General features: G+C 39.4%; 3 protein-coding genes across 3 annotated transcripts; all 3 read left to right on the top strand.

The window, feature by feature from the left end:
• The first annotated feature begins 650 nt into the window (after positions 1 to 650).
• LOC104450774 lies at positions 651 to 5,236 on the top strand. Its single transcript, XM_039316147.1, has 3 exons — positions 651 to 817; positions 1,173 to 1,219; positions 4,491 to 5,236. Exons 2-3 carry the CDS (start codon positions 1,175 to 1,177, stop codon positions 4,950 to 4,952), a joined length of 507 nt encoding a protein of 168 aa, XP_039172081.1. The 5' UTR covers positions 651 to 817; positions 1,173 to 1,174; the 3' UTR covers positions 4,953 to 5,236.
• Positions 5,237 to 7,713: 2,477 nt separating this feature from the next.
• On the top strand, positions 7,714 to 8,764 carry LOC104450773 (gibberellin-regulated protein 2). The gene is made up of 3 exons (XM_010065463.3): positions 7,714 to 7,894; positions 8,063 to 8,111; positions 8,281 to 8,764. Exons 1-3 carry the CDS (start codon positions 7,835 to 7,837, stop codon positions 8,460 to 8,462), a joined length of 291 nt encoding a protein of 96 aa, XP_010063765.1. The 5' UTR covers positions 7,714 to 7,834; the 3' UTR covers positions 8,463 to 8,764.
• A 937-nt stretch (positions 8,765 to 9,701) lies between these two features.
• LOC104450770 (GPALPP motifs-containing protein 1) lies at positions 9,702 to 18,475 on the top strand. Its single transcript, XM_010065460.3, is given in 12 exon segments — positions 9,702 to 10,107; positions 10,110 to 10,159; positions 10,561 to 10,865; positions 11,123 to 11,200; positions 11,369 to 11,471; positions 12,449 to 12,537; positions 15,029 to 15,140; positions 16,035 to 16,088; positions 16,182 to 16,230; positions 17,019 to 17,119; positions 17,711 to 17,823; positions 17,913 to 18,475. Coding segments are annotated over 12 exon segments (1,758 nt in total). The 5' UTR covers positions 9,702 to 9,746; the 3' UTR covers positions 18,256 to 18,475.
• Positions 18,476 to 18,557: the final 82 nt, after the last annotated feature.

The raw sequence follows: 18,557 nt of genomic DNA, 5'->3' as shown, positions 1-18,557 counted from the left end.
ATTTTTTTTTAAAACGATGAATCAAACTAACTAAACCTAGAATCAACCTATTTAGCAAAATCAAATTATATATATTGTGTATGCTTTCTAAGATAATGTCCAGTAGTCTTTCAATGGTCGAGTGGATATGCACTCCAATTTCATACCTTCATGGGATCTACTCCTCAACTTTATAACTTCTTAATTTTTTTTCAATATATGGTGTTAAACCAATTTAAATAAAACCAACGGGGAAAAACTAGCAATTCAAAATATTAACTTGAGAATCAAATCACCCATTAATAATTCCAAGATTCTACACCCAAGAACCTACTTGGTTAGCCTGAGAATTGGTCAAACCGATTTTAACACTAAAATGGGACCGATATTTACCTTAAATTCAAGTGAATATCTCATGTTATGATAATTTATCCATCTCTTGACATTACCAATGTTTAGGATTATTAGGTTCTATATTAGTGTAAAACACATCATACATATTAATTATTAGATGGATGTCGAGTGTACTCAAACAAAAGTTATCAATTGAACTTTCTATATGTTAGTAGTCGAGCGGAGAAGGTGTAAATTATATTTTCTGATGGAGAACTTGATAAAATTCCTAATATCTGCGAAATGGTACAAATATTTTATGGACCTTATATATCTGCAGTAGGACCCACCTTCTTCTCCCCGATCTTTGGCGCCCCCTCCTGCGAACCAGGAGTCGCAAACTCCAAATTCCAAATTCCAAATTCCGACCATCGGAGGACTCAACCCCTCTCTCTCTCTCTCTCTTCCCCGGAGCTTCTGAGCGGAGCGAGACCCTTGGATTCTGGTAATGTCTCTGATCTTGTCCTGTTTCTCCGACATCACCATAGGCGCCATGGCTTCTCTCGGATTCACGCTAGATTTTCTGCTGTTTTGTCTGAAACTGAAGAGTTCAAGTAAACCCAGATCGATGCTTGTAGATTTTTTTGCTTGTAGGGTGTCGCTAACAGAGATTCAATGGTCTCTTCTTGGGATGATTAGATTTTCGCCTAAGAAAGTGGAATCAACGATAGTTTTGGCATACAAAAGAAGCTTATTTTTCGTTTTTTTTTCCCCCTTTTAATTTTGGTATTGCAGCTCTTCTTTAAATCCTGTGATGGCTATCCTTTAAATGGCTGTTTTTTTTTCTTCTCGAAGTGTAGGGATGGTAGGGAATTGCTTGGCTTCGCCTCTGCTCAACCTTGCGCCCGTAAGTCGAATCTTTGTTCCTCGGCTGTTGTGAATTTCGGGCGCATGGACGAAAATTGAAATGCCTTTCCTTTTCTTCTTTGGCATGGCAAAGCACATGTTTGTACTTCATAACTGCCTTCGGCAAATTTGGTTTTGCGGTATAAGCTGCAAGGAGGTCTTTCATTTGGATTGTAACCAATGGAACGTGATATGAAGGATCGTATCACTCTCGTGAATTTCTCCAAAATACAAAACCACTATTTTGTTCATCTGACTGGCTAACTTCGAATGCTTTCGAACGTATATTGCTGAGGATATGCCTGAATTTTTTGGAGTTTCTTGTGAAATCTTATGTCCATCGGGCCAGTAATCATCTCAGCACGTTGAATAAGTTATATATATAAGCAGGAGAGGGCCCTTTTACTTGTGAATGAGTTATAATTTGCAATGTTGTGAAAGGAATGTGTCTCTTACAAAAATTGGACATACACGAGGGCTTGATTTACATCCAGTTATCAAGCTCTCCAGGCTTCAGTGTCCTGCCATTAGACTCATGGCTTCTTCATTTAAGGTGCTGGATATTTTGTTTCTTGTGACTTGATTATTGTGATTCACTTTTTCTGAAAGTGGAAACAAGAGCGAGGGTGACTAGGTTAGGAACTAATATTACAGAAATTCTATTATGCTATGGGGCTCACCTAGGTTGCAGATTCTTGGGTACACATAATTCTATTCTATGTTGCTACTTAGGTCATTCCCTGCAAGAATGGATACAAGGAAGGGTGGGTAATCTTCTCCTCCCCATCCTTAATTGCAGCTTGCTTTCCTTCCTAGAACCTCGTCCCCTTCTCAAGGCATACTTCATATCTCTAATTCACTTAACTAATTCATGTAAAAAATTCACAAATCTGTGGATTGAAGAACCTGTTAAGAGAGATGGGAGAAGCAGGTTGATAGGGTGAGTCTCCTAGATACGTGGCTTAGTTTCTTGACCCGTCCGCACTCAAGATAAACCACCCTAACACCTTCCCCCTCTCTTCCAACTCACGATGGACGAGTGGAGGACCATTATTTTTGGTGATGTTTAATTGCTTTTTGCAGTTTATAGCTTTTCAACAGTCTGCCTGGCTGTAAAAGATACCTGTAGAAGAACTAGAAAAACATCCATATTGGACATGTAGATGCTCCAATGAGAAAATGGTATTATAGGATGAAGACACGAGTTAAAGGATAAAGAAAGATCTAAAAAGACACGAATGAATAAATATGGAAAGATGTGGAGTATTTTGATCATACATCAGACTTGACTCATAGTAGGGAACAATAGCAAGAAAATATTTATATAGCCAATCTCAGGATAGGATAAGGCTTAGCCATTGTTGTCCTCATCCCATTAGCAGAGTGGGTTACTAAACAATACTTCCTGTGTATTTAAGATTGAACTTTTGCAATTATATGACTTCAAAGTACCATGGTGATCTTTACCAAGAAAAAGAAGAAGAAAAAGTACCATGGTGATATCTACCTTGTTAGCAAATTAAATTAGGAGAGGCATTGGTTCTAGTTTACCTCTTTATATGGCTACATACCACTATGGGAAGTCCAGTCTCCATTTTCTCATGTTACTTCCCTGCTCCAGCTAAATAAATAGAAGGTTGTGCAAGGGAATCTGCTTACCAGCTCACATGTCCATGAATTTCATCACTGTTTACGTGTATGGACCCAACAGATTCATACAGCTACCAAACCTATGGACTCAACATTCTGGTTTAAGCTTATCAAGAAAGAACATTCCTGTGCATGAGCATGTTTTAAGGGCCGGATTGACAATTGGAGAAGGTAGTGGAATACAAGTTACCACTCAAACCTCAAGTACCAGTTGCAATGGTGTGTGCTAGAGGAACTATTAAAATTAAGCGAAACCTGTGCATGCTGCAACCTTTTCAGTCTGCTGTGACCCTTATTTTCATCTCCTAATGGCACTATATTTTGCAAACTAGTCAATTAATCCTTTTTCCCCATTGAATCTTTGTGGGCTAAGCTGAGCTCTTTCCATACTCTAGGGAACCTCTTTGATAGTAATGAATGCCTGCAAATTACACTCTGAGAGATCCTTAACTGTCAGTCCTTGCTGGCTAAAATTGAAATTAGGCCAAGTTACAGAGCAGGTGGGATTTGTTAGTCCTTGCTGGCAAGACTGTGCTATAAATTAGGCCTAGTTACATTGCAGGTGGGTTTTTGTTTAAACGATCGTCTGCATTTGATGATGCTGTCCTATGTTAGTTAAACAATTGGTGTACTTAAGTACTTGTTTCTGTAACCATTCTGTAACATATGGCAAATATGATAACAATGTCTGTATTATCAATGAGTGAAAAACTTGTTAAAGGCATGAGCCAGCCAGCAGCACTGCAGTTTGTGCACATTGCATTGTTGTTCTTGAGGAATTCATAGAACAGATTCATTCTGTTGTTGGGGTCTTACCACTTTGTTGAGTCATTTAACACATTTCGAGTAAAGAATGCGTGTTTTGACTAGTGCATGATGAATTTTTTCTCATCCTAACTGAGAAATTGGGAACTAAGATATCAGATTGTCTAGTCTTGGTTCCCGGAGTTCTTTGTACAATTTGAAACTGGTTTCTCTGGATCATCCTAATGACTATCTTTTGAAGGTCAGATACTAAAAATTCAAAATATTGCGTACTATTAGGTACATGACTAAGCTTTTCTCTCATTTTCCTGATTTAGGGAGAAAGAACGAAGATATGGGATCATCTTGGTTTTCAAACGGACTTCACAAACTTAGAACCTGAATGAAATATCAGAATTCACATCCCAAAGTCCTGTAGCTTAACTTTAAGGATATTGCAAGAATGCTTGAAATCTTATTGTCATGCTTGAATTTTTTCTCTGAAGCTTGTCGACACGTCTAACCCTCGAATGCATCTCTTTTGAGTATATAGGAAACTTGGGACAATTAGGATTAATAGTTTGAGGAACGAAAGGCATGAGGATTTCATCTCACTTCTTTGAGCACAATGAGAGTCATGATGCTGTATATATAGCTCACAGACATAATTTGCTTCCCGCTTCTGCAGTTTTATTTCCTTGTCTTATATATCTTTTGTGCTTCACTTTGGCTTTGTTCATTGCTGCTCAAATGAACTTGGACAATATTACAGCAGAGTTATCAATGACAAATCAATGTAATTCATGCTTTAGATCTTGTACTTTCCTTTCTTGTGAAATATTCATTAATTGCATCGAATTATATGAATTGTCTTGCAGAGCGATAATGTGACTGTTGCACTTTCTAGTGCTGCTTTAAGCACACATGTCTCCAGTTGGCCCATATCTAAAGTGACCAGCTTAGCTTGGCCTCCAAGTCTCTTTGCTAAGAAATGGGTAGTACGTGCAACTGCTGTAAACGTAGATTTAAGTGAAGAAGAGAAGAGAACATGGGAAAGATGTAGAGATGCTCTTTCTGTGTTCAATTTCAGCAATGAGGAGGAGGACAAGATGCTTGGTAAAGCATTTGGCCAGATTCATTCACCTTACTGGGGTGAAGAACGGAAAAAGGAAGTCCCTACCTACGAAGCTCTAGGTGAAACTTTAGATTATTTGAGGAGTTTAAGCCTCTCGGACGACGATCTTTGCAAGTTGCTCAAGAAGTTCCCTGAGGTTCTCGGATGCAAGCTCGAAGAAGAAGTGAAGAGCAATGTCAAAGTCCTGGAAAAGATTGGGGGATAAAGGGCAAGTCTCTCCGCAATCTTCTGCTCCGAAATCCAAAAGTCTTAGGTTATAACATTGATTGCAAGGGAGATTGTATGGCACAGTGCACGAGATGCTGGGTTCGATTTTAAGCTTTTGAAGATTCTCCAACACGACGCCTCTATAATTGTGATGTGATTCTTTTGTATGTAGGTCTTAGATAGTTTTTTTATATATGTTAAATGCAGCATAGCACTTCATACTCGAGTAACTTTGGAATAATAATGATCAGAAACCTTGTAATGGAGGTTTTTTTTTCTATTCTTCCTACATAAAATGTTGTGCCCTCTGTCAATAAATTATCAGAAACCTTGCGATGTATCTGTGGGCAATCTAATACAATTCGGTTTTGCGATACCTTAGTCAATCTCATCAACGAATCTTAGGTATTATCAGGCAACAAATTTACTCCACAATGACCCTAAAAAGTTTAATTTCACAGTGAGTACTACAAAAGCTTTTCCTTCCATTGCTGTAGTGGTTGGTACCATTAACATCATATGACATCAGTCACGTAACAAAAGTTATCGTTTCGAGATCCTCTTCAAGATCTGAAACCATGTACAGCTAATTATGATAAAGAAAATGTATCCTAAATTTTCTGATAAAGAGACTCAACTCTAGGGTTGGTAAACAGATCTATAGGTGTTGCCAACTGTATACAGGCAACAGCACAGAATGTAACTCATCAAAGTACAGCATTCAATTCTTTCCCATCGTTAACCAAGTAGGTGACCAGGAAATGGAACATCCAAAAATGAATAAATATAGGTCGTGGACAAAACTAGATTCCAAAGTAATTGTCGATGCTTCGATGTCGTAATGGTCCACACAGTTTTGGTTCTACAAAGTCTTAGTCTATGGCAAGCTTTCCTTTTCCTATCATATTGCTTCACTGTACTGCACAAAGTTCAGGACCTGCGCTGCCAATTAAATCCACATTTTGTCGGGATGCATGGTAGAACTCAAAAGAACTAGATGCATCTATCTATATATAAAAAATAAAGGATAGTCAATCTCTTACAATTATATGCTTCAATAAGACTGAAAATCTTATGTTACTAGTAAAGAGGTAAATATAAGTAGGTTCAGAGTCTATATCGTAATCGATCGTGGAAATTATACCCCAAATGACTATCAGACGCAGCAACAGTTCAGTATCATCCTTAATCATTTGAGCAGCGGCTTGTAGACCACTTGTACTTCATTGAAAGTATTTTGAACCAGCAATTGCTGCTTATGTCGTGGTAACATGCTGAATATTACAGGAAGAAAGGGGATGTATTGTCACCGTGTTCTGTAAGCTCGTGCTCTGTTAACGAAAAGTTGAATCTCCCGCTGTCATCCTGTGATTATGTGGTTGTGAGTACATATGCCATATCCCAAGACCTCACCTGGAAAGAGACCTTTTCACTCGATGGCTCAATGTCCAGTTTCTTATCCGCAAGAAATTTCTGAGATGCCCTTCTGAGATGCCAATATGACAGCTGAGGCCTCTTTTGCACGACCCACACGTCATATTTTGCTAAGAAGACGAAACGTCTCCATATCGTCCTTAAAACCGAGCACAAGTTGCTCATTTGTGGGATGTGAAATGCATGAAAAAGGATAGTTTTTCGTAGGCTTGTAGGGAATATGGTGTCCAGTTGCAGAAGCTATATGATAGAATAGGATAAAGATCACCTCAATTATAGGTGTCAACAAATTGAGGGAAATCACCATATCTTTTAAAGGATTTCAACTAATTTTGTGCATCCGTATCGTTAAAAGAAAAGGTAGCATTTGAATTTTGAATTTTAAAGTTACTTGGTTAAGTTTTGTAGACGTTTTTCGCATAGAAAGAAATCGATCTGTTCATTTCCATACGTAAAGATGGTGAGGTGGTTTTTGGGCACGGTATTTCCATTCAATCGAGTGTTCATGTTTTCAAGACATATTTGACATCTTGTTGGTAGCGCAATAAACAATAACACTAAATTTGCGGTGACACAGTTTGATTGCGGCATAGTATACTGACATTGTATACTAATTTTGAGTGATGATAGAGATATTAAGGTTTTTTAGTGGCTCTTACTAAATTACGTGACAATAACACGTCGTTTGATTCACCAAATAAAATCCAAGCTAAAGTAAATTTCTTAATTTAAACATCAAGTATGATATCAAACTCGTTGAATCATTTAATAATAATCAAAATCTGGGAATACATCTTAGCATTACTTTTATAATCTCAAAACTTTTTGTACCCTTTGGGTAGCAAATTAATCTTTTTAGGGAATATTATTGCTATACATCATGCCACTAATTGATATGATGTGCAACAATCAAAAATAGTATGTCAGCTACATAAATATGGCGAAATCCATCTTCCAGATTGCGGAGAAAATGGAGGCTGGTGAGGTATAAGCGGTCACAATACATGGCATTCTCTAACTAATTGGAGCAAATTGTATACATAAGTCGATGACGTGCCGTGTGACAATGTCCCGATATTGTCTCTAAAGAGTCATGCGGCAAGGGGTAGTGCAAAAAAGAAAAAAGAAAAGAAGAGCGACCTAATCTTAATTCATGTGAATTCGATTTCACCGCATAATACCGGCCATTGAATCTTAAGCATTACTCGGTCATTCACGGCAAGTAAGATTTGCGGAAATACGTGGTCTTCAATGGAGTCACATTATGCGTTGCGCGGGAAACTCTCACCATCAACAGCCTCCTCCACTATAAATACACTCTCAAGCTCTCAAATCTACACATCCATTCTCCTCATCTCTCTCTCTCTCTCTCTCTCTCTCTCTCTCTATCTCTCCGATCTACAGTCGTTGTGCAGTCGCGTGCTCGTGGGAAAGGAAAAGGGAAAAATGGCGAGTGCGAAGACAAGCATCCTCTTTGTGATCCTTTGCGTTGTCTTGGTACATGAGGTACACGCTATGTGCACAGATATCATGCTTCTTGTGCAGTATATCCGGCATCCTTTTACACGGTTCTAAACAGATTTAGATTCAGTGTAAAGGAATGGAAGGAGATCCATTGAGAGTGAGAGTCTGACTTAAAGTTTCTCTCTTTTTTATCTGGGTTTGCAACGTCAGGTGCTGGTTTTTGGTGGAGAACAACTCCAAGCCGAAGCTCAGACAATTGGTAAGATCTTTTGTAGATTTTCATCGGGGAGTCTACGAACATACTTTCAACCTCCCAAAATGTTCATCATCAAGAAGAAAATAAAAGAGCGGATAAGAACTTTGATAGCTAATACAGACCCATATAGTAGATGGCTACGTTGATTGCGATTTCTGGTGATCCTTTGCAGATTGCAAGTCCAAGTGCAACTACAGGTGCAGCAAGGCATCGAGGCACAAGATGTGCATAAGGGCGTGCAACACGTGCTGCAAGAGGTGCAACTGCGTGCCTCCCGGTACTTCTGGGAATGAGGACGTTTGCCCTTGCTACGCCAACATGACCACCCACGGCGGTCGACACAAATGTCCCTAGATCACGTTATACATCCCGAAGTTCACTCAAATATTGGATATAATCTGTACTGCGCTGTGTTTCTCGTTGTATCTTTGTTCCTGTCTGTCTAAATGTAATGCATGCACGCTTGCATTTCATGCATGCGTGTAGGCAGAAAAGTAAGGTTGGGTTTGTATGAGAATGGCAAATAAAGTTGAATGTGAGAAGTGTTTTCTATGTACTTAGCTGGATTGATCGTCGGTTCATTTCCAAGTAAAAGAGGACTTTCGCATTACTTAGCTGAGGTCTTCGATTAATAAAATGCGTAGCAGAATTATGTATGGATGGTCCTATGCTACAGATGATTCAATAATCCATCAATGTCTAGATTGTGGCTTCTTTAGTAGGGTATGGATGAAAAAAAGATAAAATATGAAACCATTCCTTGTTTCGATCAATATTTTTTTGCTTCCATTTCTCCTCAAATGGTTAATTGATGACCATTTAGGAACAAGTCTTGTTTACAAACCCCATTCACGAACCATCTCCTATTGCCAGAACAAGGAAATCATCCGCAAGAACACCAGTAGTCGACTCTTATCAATGGCCGAAATTACTAACTACTAGATCAATTCTATCTTCATAATAGATAGTATGAAAATATTAGGACATGCTGAGAATACTTTTGAAAAACTGAGAGTGTCAAGTGATACGAACAACCCATCGGAGTGATCTCCGATCTAAATGACATCCCATTACTTAAATATGTATCATATTAAATGGAAGTGGGTAAAGAACACATTTTGAGTCTTAAAAGCATGACTTCTTTAATAAGACAAAACAAGAATGATAAAGTTTTGCCAAACGCTTTAACACTGGCAAAGTTTTGCCCCCAGAGAAAAGCTGCAGATCTTTTCGTTTCGGGAGAGACAGATACTGCCGATGAGAAGGGAATGCATCTCGTGACGTGGTATCGGATTGAAGGAGCTCAAGGCGATTTTAATGGCCATTTCCCTTGACGATGAAGATGAAGCCTCGGTGGATTCGATACGAAATCTGTTGGGCCTCTCAGTACCTGGGCTTCGCAGCCCGATATGAGTAGCTGATTTGGGCCGACCTCAAGGGGGCTTTTATACAAGTTCAAAAGCGCGCGTGCTGCTACGAGGATCGACTGGAGAAGGAGAAGACGATGGGCCCCCAAAACGGAATCGAATCTTCTTTCTTCGGCCCAAAGCCTGCGCCTCCGCGTACCCGCGCGCGATAACAGCCGGTTGCCGACTGGTGGCCATCGGCCGGGTCCGCATCTTCGGCCCCCAAAAAAAAATGGTGAGCCGGAGGAGGAAATCGTCGCGGCGATCGGACTCGGAGACGGACACGGAGTCGGAATCGCCGTCGCCGTCACCGTCGGATTCCGATGCCTCGGAGGAATCCTCCCAGCGGCGGCGGCACCGGCGCCGGAAGGAGCGGAGCGGTTCGAGGAGGGAGAAGCATAGGAGGAGAGAGAGGAGCGGCGGCGGTAGCAGCAGTAGCAGTAGGAAGAAGGAGAGAGGACGCGTGGATAGAGAGAAGGAGCGGAGGAGGTCGAGGAAGGATGAGAAGAGGGGCGGCAGGAGGAGCGCTCGCGACGGATCTTCTGGTGGTTCCGATTCGGAGACGGAGAGAGTTCGCGTTGATCCGGAATCGGTTCTGAGGATATGTTGTTGGAGTTCCCTAGCGTGGCGAGCGACTTGAAGCAGGTAAAATTGTGTTCTTTTTGCTGGTCTTGTTTGGTGGAACGTGATCCTGCCTGAATAGTTCAGGGCTATAGCCTTGCTTTGATGGATTTTGAGTTTTGAGGTTAGATATGAGAACAGTTCGAAAAAGAATCACAACAGACTGAAATTATCAGCCCAAATTCTGGAAAATTTCGTTTCTTTGAATCGATTATTGGATATGATACGTCTGTCCCTTTTCTGCACAGCGAAGGTCAGTTGTCCTTTTTATGTATGTCCTGGGAATAAGAATGTGGACACTGGTTGCCGTATGCTGTGTTGGTTATTGCGCTCGTTAAATAGGTTATTTCGATGAACCTTTATTGTTAATCTATTGACTCCTTTTATTGTTAATCTATTGACTCCTTTTTGGTCTTCTCCAATAGCTTCTGCAAATGATTGATAGTGGACAAGCAGTTGACATCAATGGCATATCCGAAAGATTGTTGGTTAGGCATTTGAAGCAGCTCTTCCATTCACTTGACCTTGAGGAAAAGGATGGGGTATTCTTACTGCCACCAAGTAGCTGTCCAGTGCTGCAGGCTGTTGGACCCTTGATTGAAGCTCATATGGAGCATAAAGAAGAAAATCTTCAACAGTCTGAAGTTGTGAGGAATTCACAGCTGGAGCCTAACCATCGGGAGAGCATAAGCGGTGATGTCTCGGAGGAAGGTTCTTCAGCTCGTAGAAGGTATTATCTCTTTTGATCTGTTTGACCAGATAATAAATGGAAACAATGAAACATATTGCTTGATTTCTCGATTAGGACACTAGCCCTATATCATCTCCAAAATCCAATAATTTGTAATTGATAGTTGCACAGGTAGTTTCATCCTGATAGGAATGACCTAATTGATTATTGCCGTATTTTTCTGTTTGTACTTGGTCTGCATTTTGAAGCTTATTCATGTAAGTGCTCTGATGGTAACTACGGATGCCACGTTGCAGGGTCATTGGCCCAGAAATGCCGTCAGCTGAGTTGTTGGCTGCTGCAGCTAAATTAACCGAAGCGCAGGCTGAGCTCAGGTGTTCCTTTTTCCCTCTAACACCATATGGTTCACAGCAGTGCTCTACTTCGGCACATGTTAGGGAGCAATGTTAATTTCCTAGTTTTAGGTCATCATTTGTGAGTATATTTGCATTCATTTGTATAAGCTTATGTAATACTGTGTATGGACACTTGCTTGTTTTTAGGGATGCTGAATTGGAGGAAGATACTGAGTTATTCATTGGACCTGCACCGCCAGCTGTGGTTGCTGAAGCAGAATCTGCAAATGAAGCGGAGCGTTTCGAAGAGGTTTGTCATTCTTCTATGCACCATGGTTAAGGTAGTTTGTGGTGTATCTCAGTCATGCTGGAGTATGGAATTAACAGTGGCATTTTAAAATGACAAAGGTTGTAAACATAATAATGATGACATAGAACTCTTGTCGATATGAGGAATATACTTGGCTTAGCATTTAACTATGAGGATGCTTGCATTTGAAAACCATTGTGGCAATGAGCATGGTATGCAACTAGGACTATAGGGCAAATCAACTGATAACTTGAGGAATGTTTAGCTCTCAGAAGGTGTGAGTCATAAGTAAAGGCTATCAATGGGATTCTCAACAAGATTTGCTTGAGTCTTCCTTTGAAGCCTGACCTAGAAACTGCTAACCATCACCTGGTGCATTTCCATTTGGGTAGCTTTGGACATCTCTTGCTCTGTTGGGCTCAATTGGGTTGTGGCAAGGGTTTCCTTCTATTTTTCAGTCATATATGGAGAGGAATGGAAGGGCCTTTAAGAATGGAATACATTACTTTTTTGTTTCCCGGGAGGTAGTTGCAGGCTTTGAATTGTCTTGCATAATGGGAAATTTTTTAACGAAAATGATGTATCAGATTTGAACATAGACCTCTCGCTTGTATTTTTTTTTTTTTTCTTACTGTAGTTAGTTCATCTTATTGTGTATTGATACCTCCTCTGTTCATTTTGATCAATGAAAGACTTATAGTTATTCTGTGATAAAAGAAATCATAAAATAAATTCTGTCTACATAATTTATTGTGTTGAATAAATCATACAGTGTAGTAAAATATCAAAAAGCAGTATGTATTGTTTACTACTCAGACAGCCACTGACGGGGAGGGCTAAGTGTTTTTCATCTTCTTGCTTAATTATTACGTGAATCTGTCAAATCTGTCAATTTGTCTGGAAATATGATTTTTTGGTCACATGGATGTACAAATGTCTTATCAGCTTATCAATTTCCATTTCTTTTTTTTTTCTAGGTGACAAGAATCGTGGGAGCTGAGGTTGATAACCCTTACGATGTAGTGGGCGTGAACCACAACATGTCCACCGATAAGGTGAAGAAAAGGTAAACTACTTTCCTGTGCATGGATCATCTCCTCTCTTGGGAACAATTTTGGTAGCTGGACATTGATTCACAAATATTCAATAAACTTTTCTGAAATTATTGCTCGTGAAAAATGAAAAGAAATTTATGTTTTCAAACTGCTAGATCTTTTGATCTTTTTTTTTTTTTTTTTCTTTTCCTCTTAATTTTCAGTAAGTCAATATAGTAAACCACCGGTACCCACATCTATGTTATAGATGTAAACATGTCAAGAAACTTTGGTCGTGGGGTTTGAGAGGAGTTGTGATAGATTTTTATCAGTGAAGTTTGTAGAACTTCTATGTATCTGTCCATAAATACGATTCTTACAATGAATGAGGGCAATAAAATATTTTGGGAGTTGTAGTAGCTGAGATAGATAGTTTTGCACCTTGTTGATGTTTCATAGTGAATCTCTTTCGACTTACTGACAACAAAAACAGCTACAGTAAACTAGTCTAACCCTGCTAACCAGCGTTGGTTAGATAATTTTTTTTTTATGCCATTGCACTCAATTTCTTGTGATGTATTCTAAACTCTAAAGGCTCTATATTTTTTTAATTTTCTCCTTGCACGTCTGTTAAAAAGTCCAACCCAAAAGCTTAAAGCTAATAGGTAGAGAGATACCACATGAATATAAATAGCATTTAGGATCCATCATTATCAAATGATGTGGGACAATATTTCAACACCCCCTCTCACGTGCAAGTTGGATTACAAGCTACATGTGGAATTTTGACTATGCACATTCACATGGAATTTTTTTACCATGAGCTGCATGTGGAAGCTACACGTGGAATTTTGACTACGCACATTCACATGGAATTTTCTTGCCACACACCTTCACGTAAGGGATGACTAGCTTTGATATCATCTTATAAAGTCCAACCTAAAAGCTTAAGCTAATAGATAGAGGATACCACATGAATATAAAGAGCATTTAGAATCCATTGTTGTTAAGCGATGTGAGACAATATTTCAACAACCTTCTTTTAGGTTTTTCCCTGTACCCCTATAAATCCGAGTTCCCCATCCACTGATCATATCTCAGATGATTACCAAAGATATTCATTTAGGATGACTAAGGGTGCTTATGGTAACTTTTTTGTTCCCGGGAACAGTTTCCTTTCAGAAATTTTTTTTTTCTATTTCTGTTTTCAGAAACAGTTTCTGAGCATTTTAAGGCGTTTACTAACTCTAAAAAATTTATGTTCCAGGAATAGAAATACGTTTGGTACAACTCTAAAAAATTTTGTGATTTAGAATTTCTTTTAGTATATTAATAATTTTATTACATTTTTATTTTTCTTTCCTTTTTTTTTTCTTCTCCCTCACCGTGGCCGAGCGAGGCTAGGCCTCACTATAGCTGGGCGAGGCTCGACCTCGCCCGACTACCATGAGGCCCAACGCCAACCTCACAGTGGCCAGGCGAGGCTCGGCCTGGCCTCACCAGATCTAGGCGTGGTCGAGCCTCACCCAGCCATGGCGAGGCTCGAGGGGGCCTCCCCCGAGCCTCATCAGTGGCCAGCAAGGTCACCGGGCCTCATTTGGTCGGTCGCTGGCCATTGCGGGACCGGCGACCAGCTAGGGAAGAAGAGAGGAAGAGAAAAAGAAAGAAAAGAAAAGAAGAAAAGCTTGTTTCTTGAATTGTTCCTAGAACAAGAAACAACTTTTTTTTTTCTTTTTTTTTATGTTTAAATCCAGTCTCAAGAACAAAAAAATTACCAAATGCGTTTTATGTTCTATTTCTGTTCTATGGAACAAAAAAAGAAACAGGTGTTCCTCGGAACGTTATCAAATAGCACCTAAGTCATCGAGTACAAGCCTTTTCTCTTATTATATACTCAATTAAAAACCATATTTACTGTTCCTCAAATAATTTCATTTCTAGTTCTGTCTTTTCTTGTGTGCTCGTACATCCAACAAAGCAGTATCATCTTCTACACTCGTTCTGTGCAAATGTTCTCCCAACACTTTGTGCCATAAAGCATGTTGTTTTTAATTGGCGTCTTATGGAACTTTCTCATTAGCTTAAGCGGCATCCAAAAGTCACACAGAACACTTGATGAACTTCTCCACTACATGTATTTTGCTTGTACCCTTTTACTCTGTCTTGCAAACATATAGGTTTGCATTTACTCTACCAATGATTGCTGATACTTTAGTCTGAATGAACCTAGATTCATTATATATATCACCCTGTCTCCAAGGGCTAGATACTTACTTTCTCCGTGTTCCCATTCTATTTGTTGATTACTGTGAAGTAAAACCAGATCTATGCTTATAATCGCTCTATTATCCTGAGGTCTAATTGCAATGTAGCCCCTAACTGTGGAGAGAATTACAGTCAACAACCTAATCTTAGTCTTGAAGTTAAAGTAGGTTTGATATATTTAGAGTCACTTTATAGGTTATGTATTTGACAGTTGTCTGCATATTCTGAAATCTTTTTCACATGTTAATATCATTCTAGGTATTGGAGGTTGTCTCTTTTGGTGCATCCGGACAAATGCTCTCATCCACAAGCTAACGAAGCATTTATCAAACTGAACAAAGCATTTAAGGATTTACAAGATCCAGATAAGGTGAGAAAAAATTTGATTCACAATGCAAGATACTCTAAATGCTTGTGTTCTCTCTCTCTCTCTCTCTCTCTCTCTCTCTGTGAAGCGGGAGCTAGTTCCATTGAAACCACTGTGTAAGATTTCTGTACAGAGAATGCCTTGAATACATTGCAGAGGGATGAAATCACAATGAATTATGTCTCAGTACAAAGGAGTAGCGGTCTGATGCTCTTTCTAGGCATTGGATTGACATTTGACTTATTTTGCGTACCCCCCCGGTATTAGTGGTGACCCTCTCTCTCTCTCTCTCTCTCTCTCTCTCGCTCCATTGAAACCACTGTTTAAGATTTCTGTTAGAAAATGCTTGAATACGCTGCAGAGGGATGAAATCACAATGAATTATGTCTAAGTACAAAGGAGTGGCAGTCTGCTGCTCTTTCTAGGCATTGGATTGACATTTGACTTTTTTCCCCCTTTATTAATAGTGCTTTTTTCTAAGTAGTATATCTGAGGTTGCTCTGGTCTTTTTGAAATGGATCCTTTTCCTTAACCAAGGCACCAGTGTTGAGTGGGCTTATGATTGACATTACTTTGGTTATTGTTTTCTTAGTTTAGGCAAAAACAACACTCAGACATATACTTGCTCCAAACCACATAATCTTTGCCTGTACATGTGGTCTTCTTATTAAATGGAAAGCTTAAATTTCAAATTTGTACTCAAACCTTGGTTTTCAGTGACTTTTTTGGACTATTGGTCCTTCACAATAGTAGAAAATATCTTTAAAATTAGAGTTGTGTGTGAAGATTTAAGCCCATGTGAATATGTTGTTATAAGAGCAAGTGTATGAAAACGGGAGATCATTCTGGAGTTGTATCTGCCTGTTTCCATTAAAATGTTATATCTTCTTTGTCCAGCGAAAAGCATTGGATGACAAAATCAAACTGAAGGAGGAACAAGAGGCATTTAAGGTGTGTGCTTTGCTATGTATCAATATCGCTAAGGCGATAGATTAGGAATATATCTCACTTGCCACAAGACTGATGGTGTTTCTTTCACCTTAGATTGAATTGAAAGCCATGCGTGAAGCTGCCCAGTGGAGGAGATTGCAAGGTGCGCTATTACTGCTTACATGCTGTCAATCCTTTTGCCTGAAATCTCTGATGCTCAATTTAAATGTATGCTGCTATGGATTGCCTTAGGTAGAATGAGATGGATTAAATGAATTAAAACCTTTTCTTGGAAAAGTAGATAGAAGAAAATGCACTAAATTAATGTTTTGATGAGTCGAGGGCACATTTGTTGATGTTAGAGAAAAATGAAATGGGATTTTATGAGTCTACCTCACTTTCAGTAATTGTACAGCATTTTTGCCAACTACTACCATCAATCATATTTAGTCAGTCATGGCTATAGCAACCAATGAATTGCCAAAAAATGTTCTCGGGTGTGATGCTGACAAGGATCTTTAACTGTCACCACCAATGGGAGACTGCTGTCACCCATAAGAGTCCGAGTCATGTCTCAGTCCCAAGTAGCTGATCATCCTCATCAACTACCACTCATTGTTAAATACACAATTCTTGGCACACTGACATATCATCTTTTAGTTTTCTTTTTGTATTCTTTTTTGATGCAACACTTATATATGGAATATGATCAACTAGGAATTAGAGTCCTGAATATTCTAATTTTCTGTATCTGGTGAGTCTTGTGAAAAGAACTGAAAACGATTTCTTATATTCATATTCATTTGGAGGTGGTCCCGAGGTTTTGGATCATCATGTGACTATTGACTCCTGAGTGTGAGGCATGAGTGAAACGATGTCAGAATTACTTTCATTGGAAGAAATGAAGAAAATACTCATTGATCTATTTACTAATTATCAGTTGTTTGTCAGGTATATCCATGGAGGGTGATGATGAACTCTTAGCGGACATACAGGTTAAAGAGATGCGCAAAAGAGATGAGTGGATGACAACTCTACCTCCAGAGAGGAAAGTAAGATCACTCATCCTTTCTTGATCTTGTCAAAATTTCACTATCTCATATAATGTCAACTTTCATGTTAGTTCACAGTGCCACTTAAATTTTAGTCCCCTGTAACAAATAAAGTTTAATAGTTAACAATGGTTATAGGAATTCTGATGCATCACTCATTACCAACTTGATTAGTCAAGCAATGCTGAAAATCCTCGTAAGGTCCATATCATTTTTACTTTGTGAGAATTAGTGCATGATTAGTCCTGTTCGACTGATTTAAGACTGTCATCTATTTGCCCCTGGATGGTGGAAGATCCTGGAGAGACACAAGTCATAAATAGTGTGGGAGAATTGCTAGGGCCTCTGATGATCATTGAGCTTGTCTGATCATATTGCAGTTATTTTATGCTATGTCATTCATTTTAACTAAGGTGCGGTAGAAAGTAAGATACACATCAAGCGACAGGTAATTTCACACCATAGACTGTTAATCGCCATCATTCCTCTAATGATTGTAAGGCCCACATAAATCTAAATTCACCTCTCAATAGAGTTGAATAGCACAACCATTCTTTTAGATCATTTCACCCAGCTTCTTTTTGTTGCCAGGCTGGTGTGTCTATGCAATCCACAAAATTTAGCAACAGCTCAAAAGAAGGCCGTGGTGACACCAGTGTTTGGACCGATACCCCATCAGACAGAGCACAGAAAGCTAAGATGAAGTACGTGCCTTCTTTCGAAAAGATTTGGAAACTCCAGTTTTTCTGTTTTGATTGTGCTCATCCGTACATATTCACTTTCGGCATGGCAGTTATCTGGAGGCGTACAATGAGGCTAGCGCACTAGCATCAAATGAAGAGGAAAATAAGAGGGTCAAAGCAGACGCCAACTTGGTGGACATGTACAACAAGGCCAAAAGATCGAAATCATTGGTTCAAAAGCACCGAGAAGAGTCTACGAGCCGTTCAAAGAAGAAGCAGAAGCAGCAACCACAAGAGAAAGAAGATTGGTTGGGGAAGCATCCATGGAAACCGTGGGATCGGGAGAAGGACCTAGAGGCCGGGCGCCAGAGTGTAAAGCTCGACTCAGAAAATATGGCTCAGGGATTGACTTCTAGGTTTTCCTCTGGAAATTTCCAAAGGAACTTCCTCTAGGCCCTGATTGTATAATTATCGGACGAATTTTGTTTCTTTTTAGGTAAAGAGTTTGTTTATTCAGCAAGATACTGGGAAAGAAAATGTTTAGCGTCTCATAGAGTGTGCTGATAATGTTAACCATCGCCGAAAATCGTCCGTTCGCACGAAGAGGAACTACAGGTGGCAACTTGTGATCGTTAGAATGAATTAACAGACTAGAAAAATCAGGATTGCTTCAGTTCCTGTTCGGATGGGCATTTCTGCAAATCCCAAGGATCCTCAGGGATTTGCATCGGCCGACCCATAAGAGAATACATTTT

This window comes from Eucalyptus grandis, chromosome 6, assembly GCF_016545825.1.
Source record: "Eucalyptus grandis isolate ANBG69807.140 chromosome 6, ASM1654582v1, whole genome shotgun sequence".
NCBI lineage: Eukaryota > Viridiplantae > Streptophyta > Magnoliopsida > Myrtales > Myrtaceae > Eucalyptus > Eucalyptus grandis.
The sequence above is the reverse complement of the archived record's forward strand: the minus strand, read 5'-3'. Positions and strand labels throughout refer to the sequence as shown.

Coding starts and splice junctions, on each gene's coding strand:
- LOC104450774 (XM_039316147.1), top strand. CDS start 1,175: ATGGTAGGGAATTGCTTGGCTTCGCCTCTGCTCAACCTTGCGCCC. Junction 1,220..4,490: donor CTCTGCTCAACCTTGCGCCC/GTAAGTCGAATC, acceptor ATTGTCTTGCAG/AGCGATAATGTGACTGTTGC.
- LOC104450773 (XM_010065463.3), top strand. CDS start 7,835: ATGGCGAGTGCGAAGACAAGCATCCTCTTTGTGATCCTTTGCGTTGTC. Junction 7,895..8,062: donor GCGTTGTCTTGGTACATGAG/GTACACGCTATG, acceptor TTGCAACGTCAG/GTGCTGGTTTTTGGTGGAGA. Junction 8,112..8,280: donor AGCCGAAGCTCAGACAATTG/GTAAGATCTTTT, acceptor GATCCTTTGCAG/ATTGCAAGTCCAAGTGCAAC.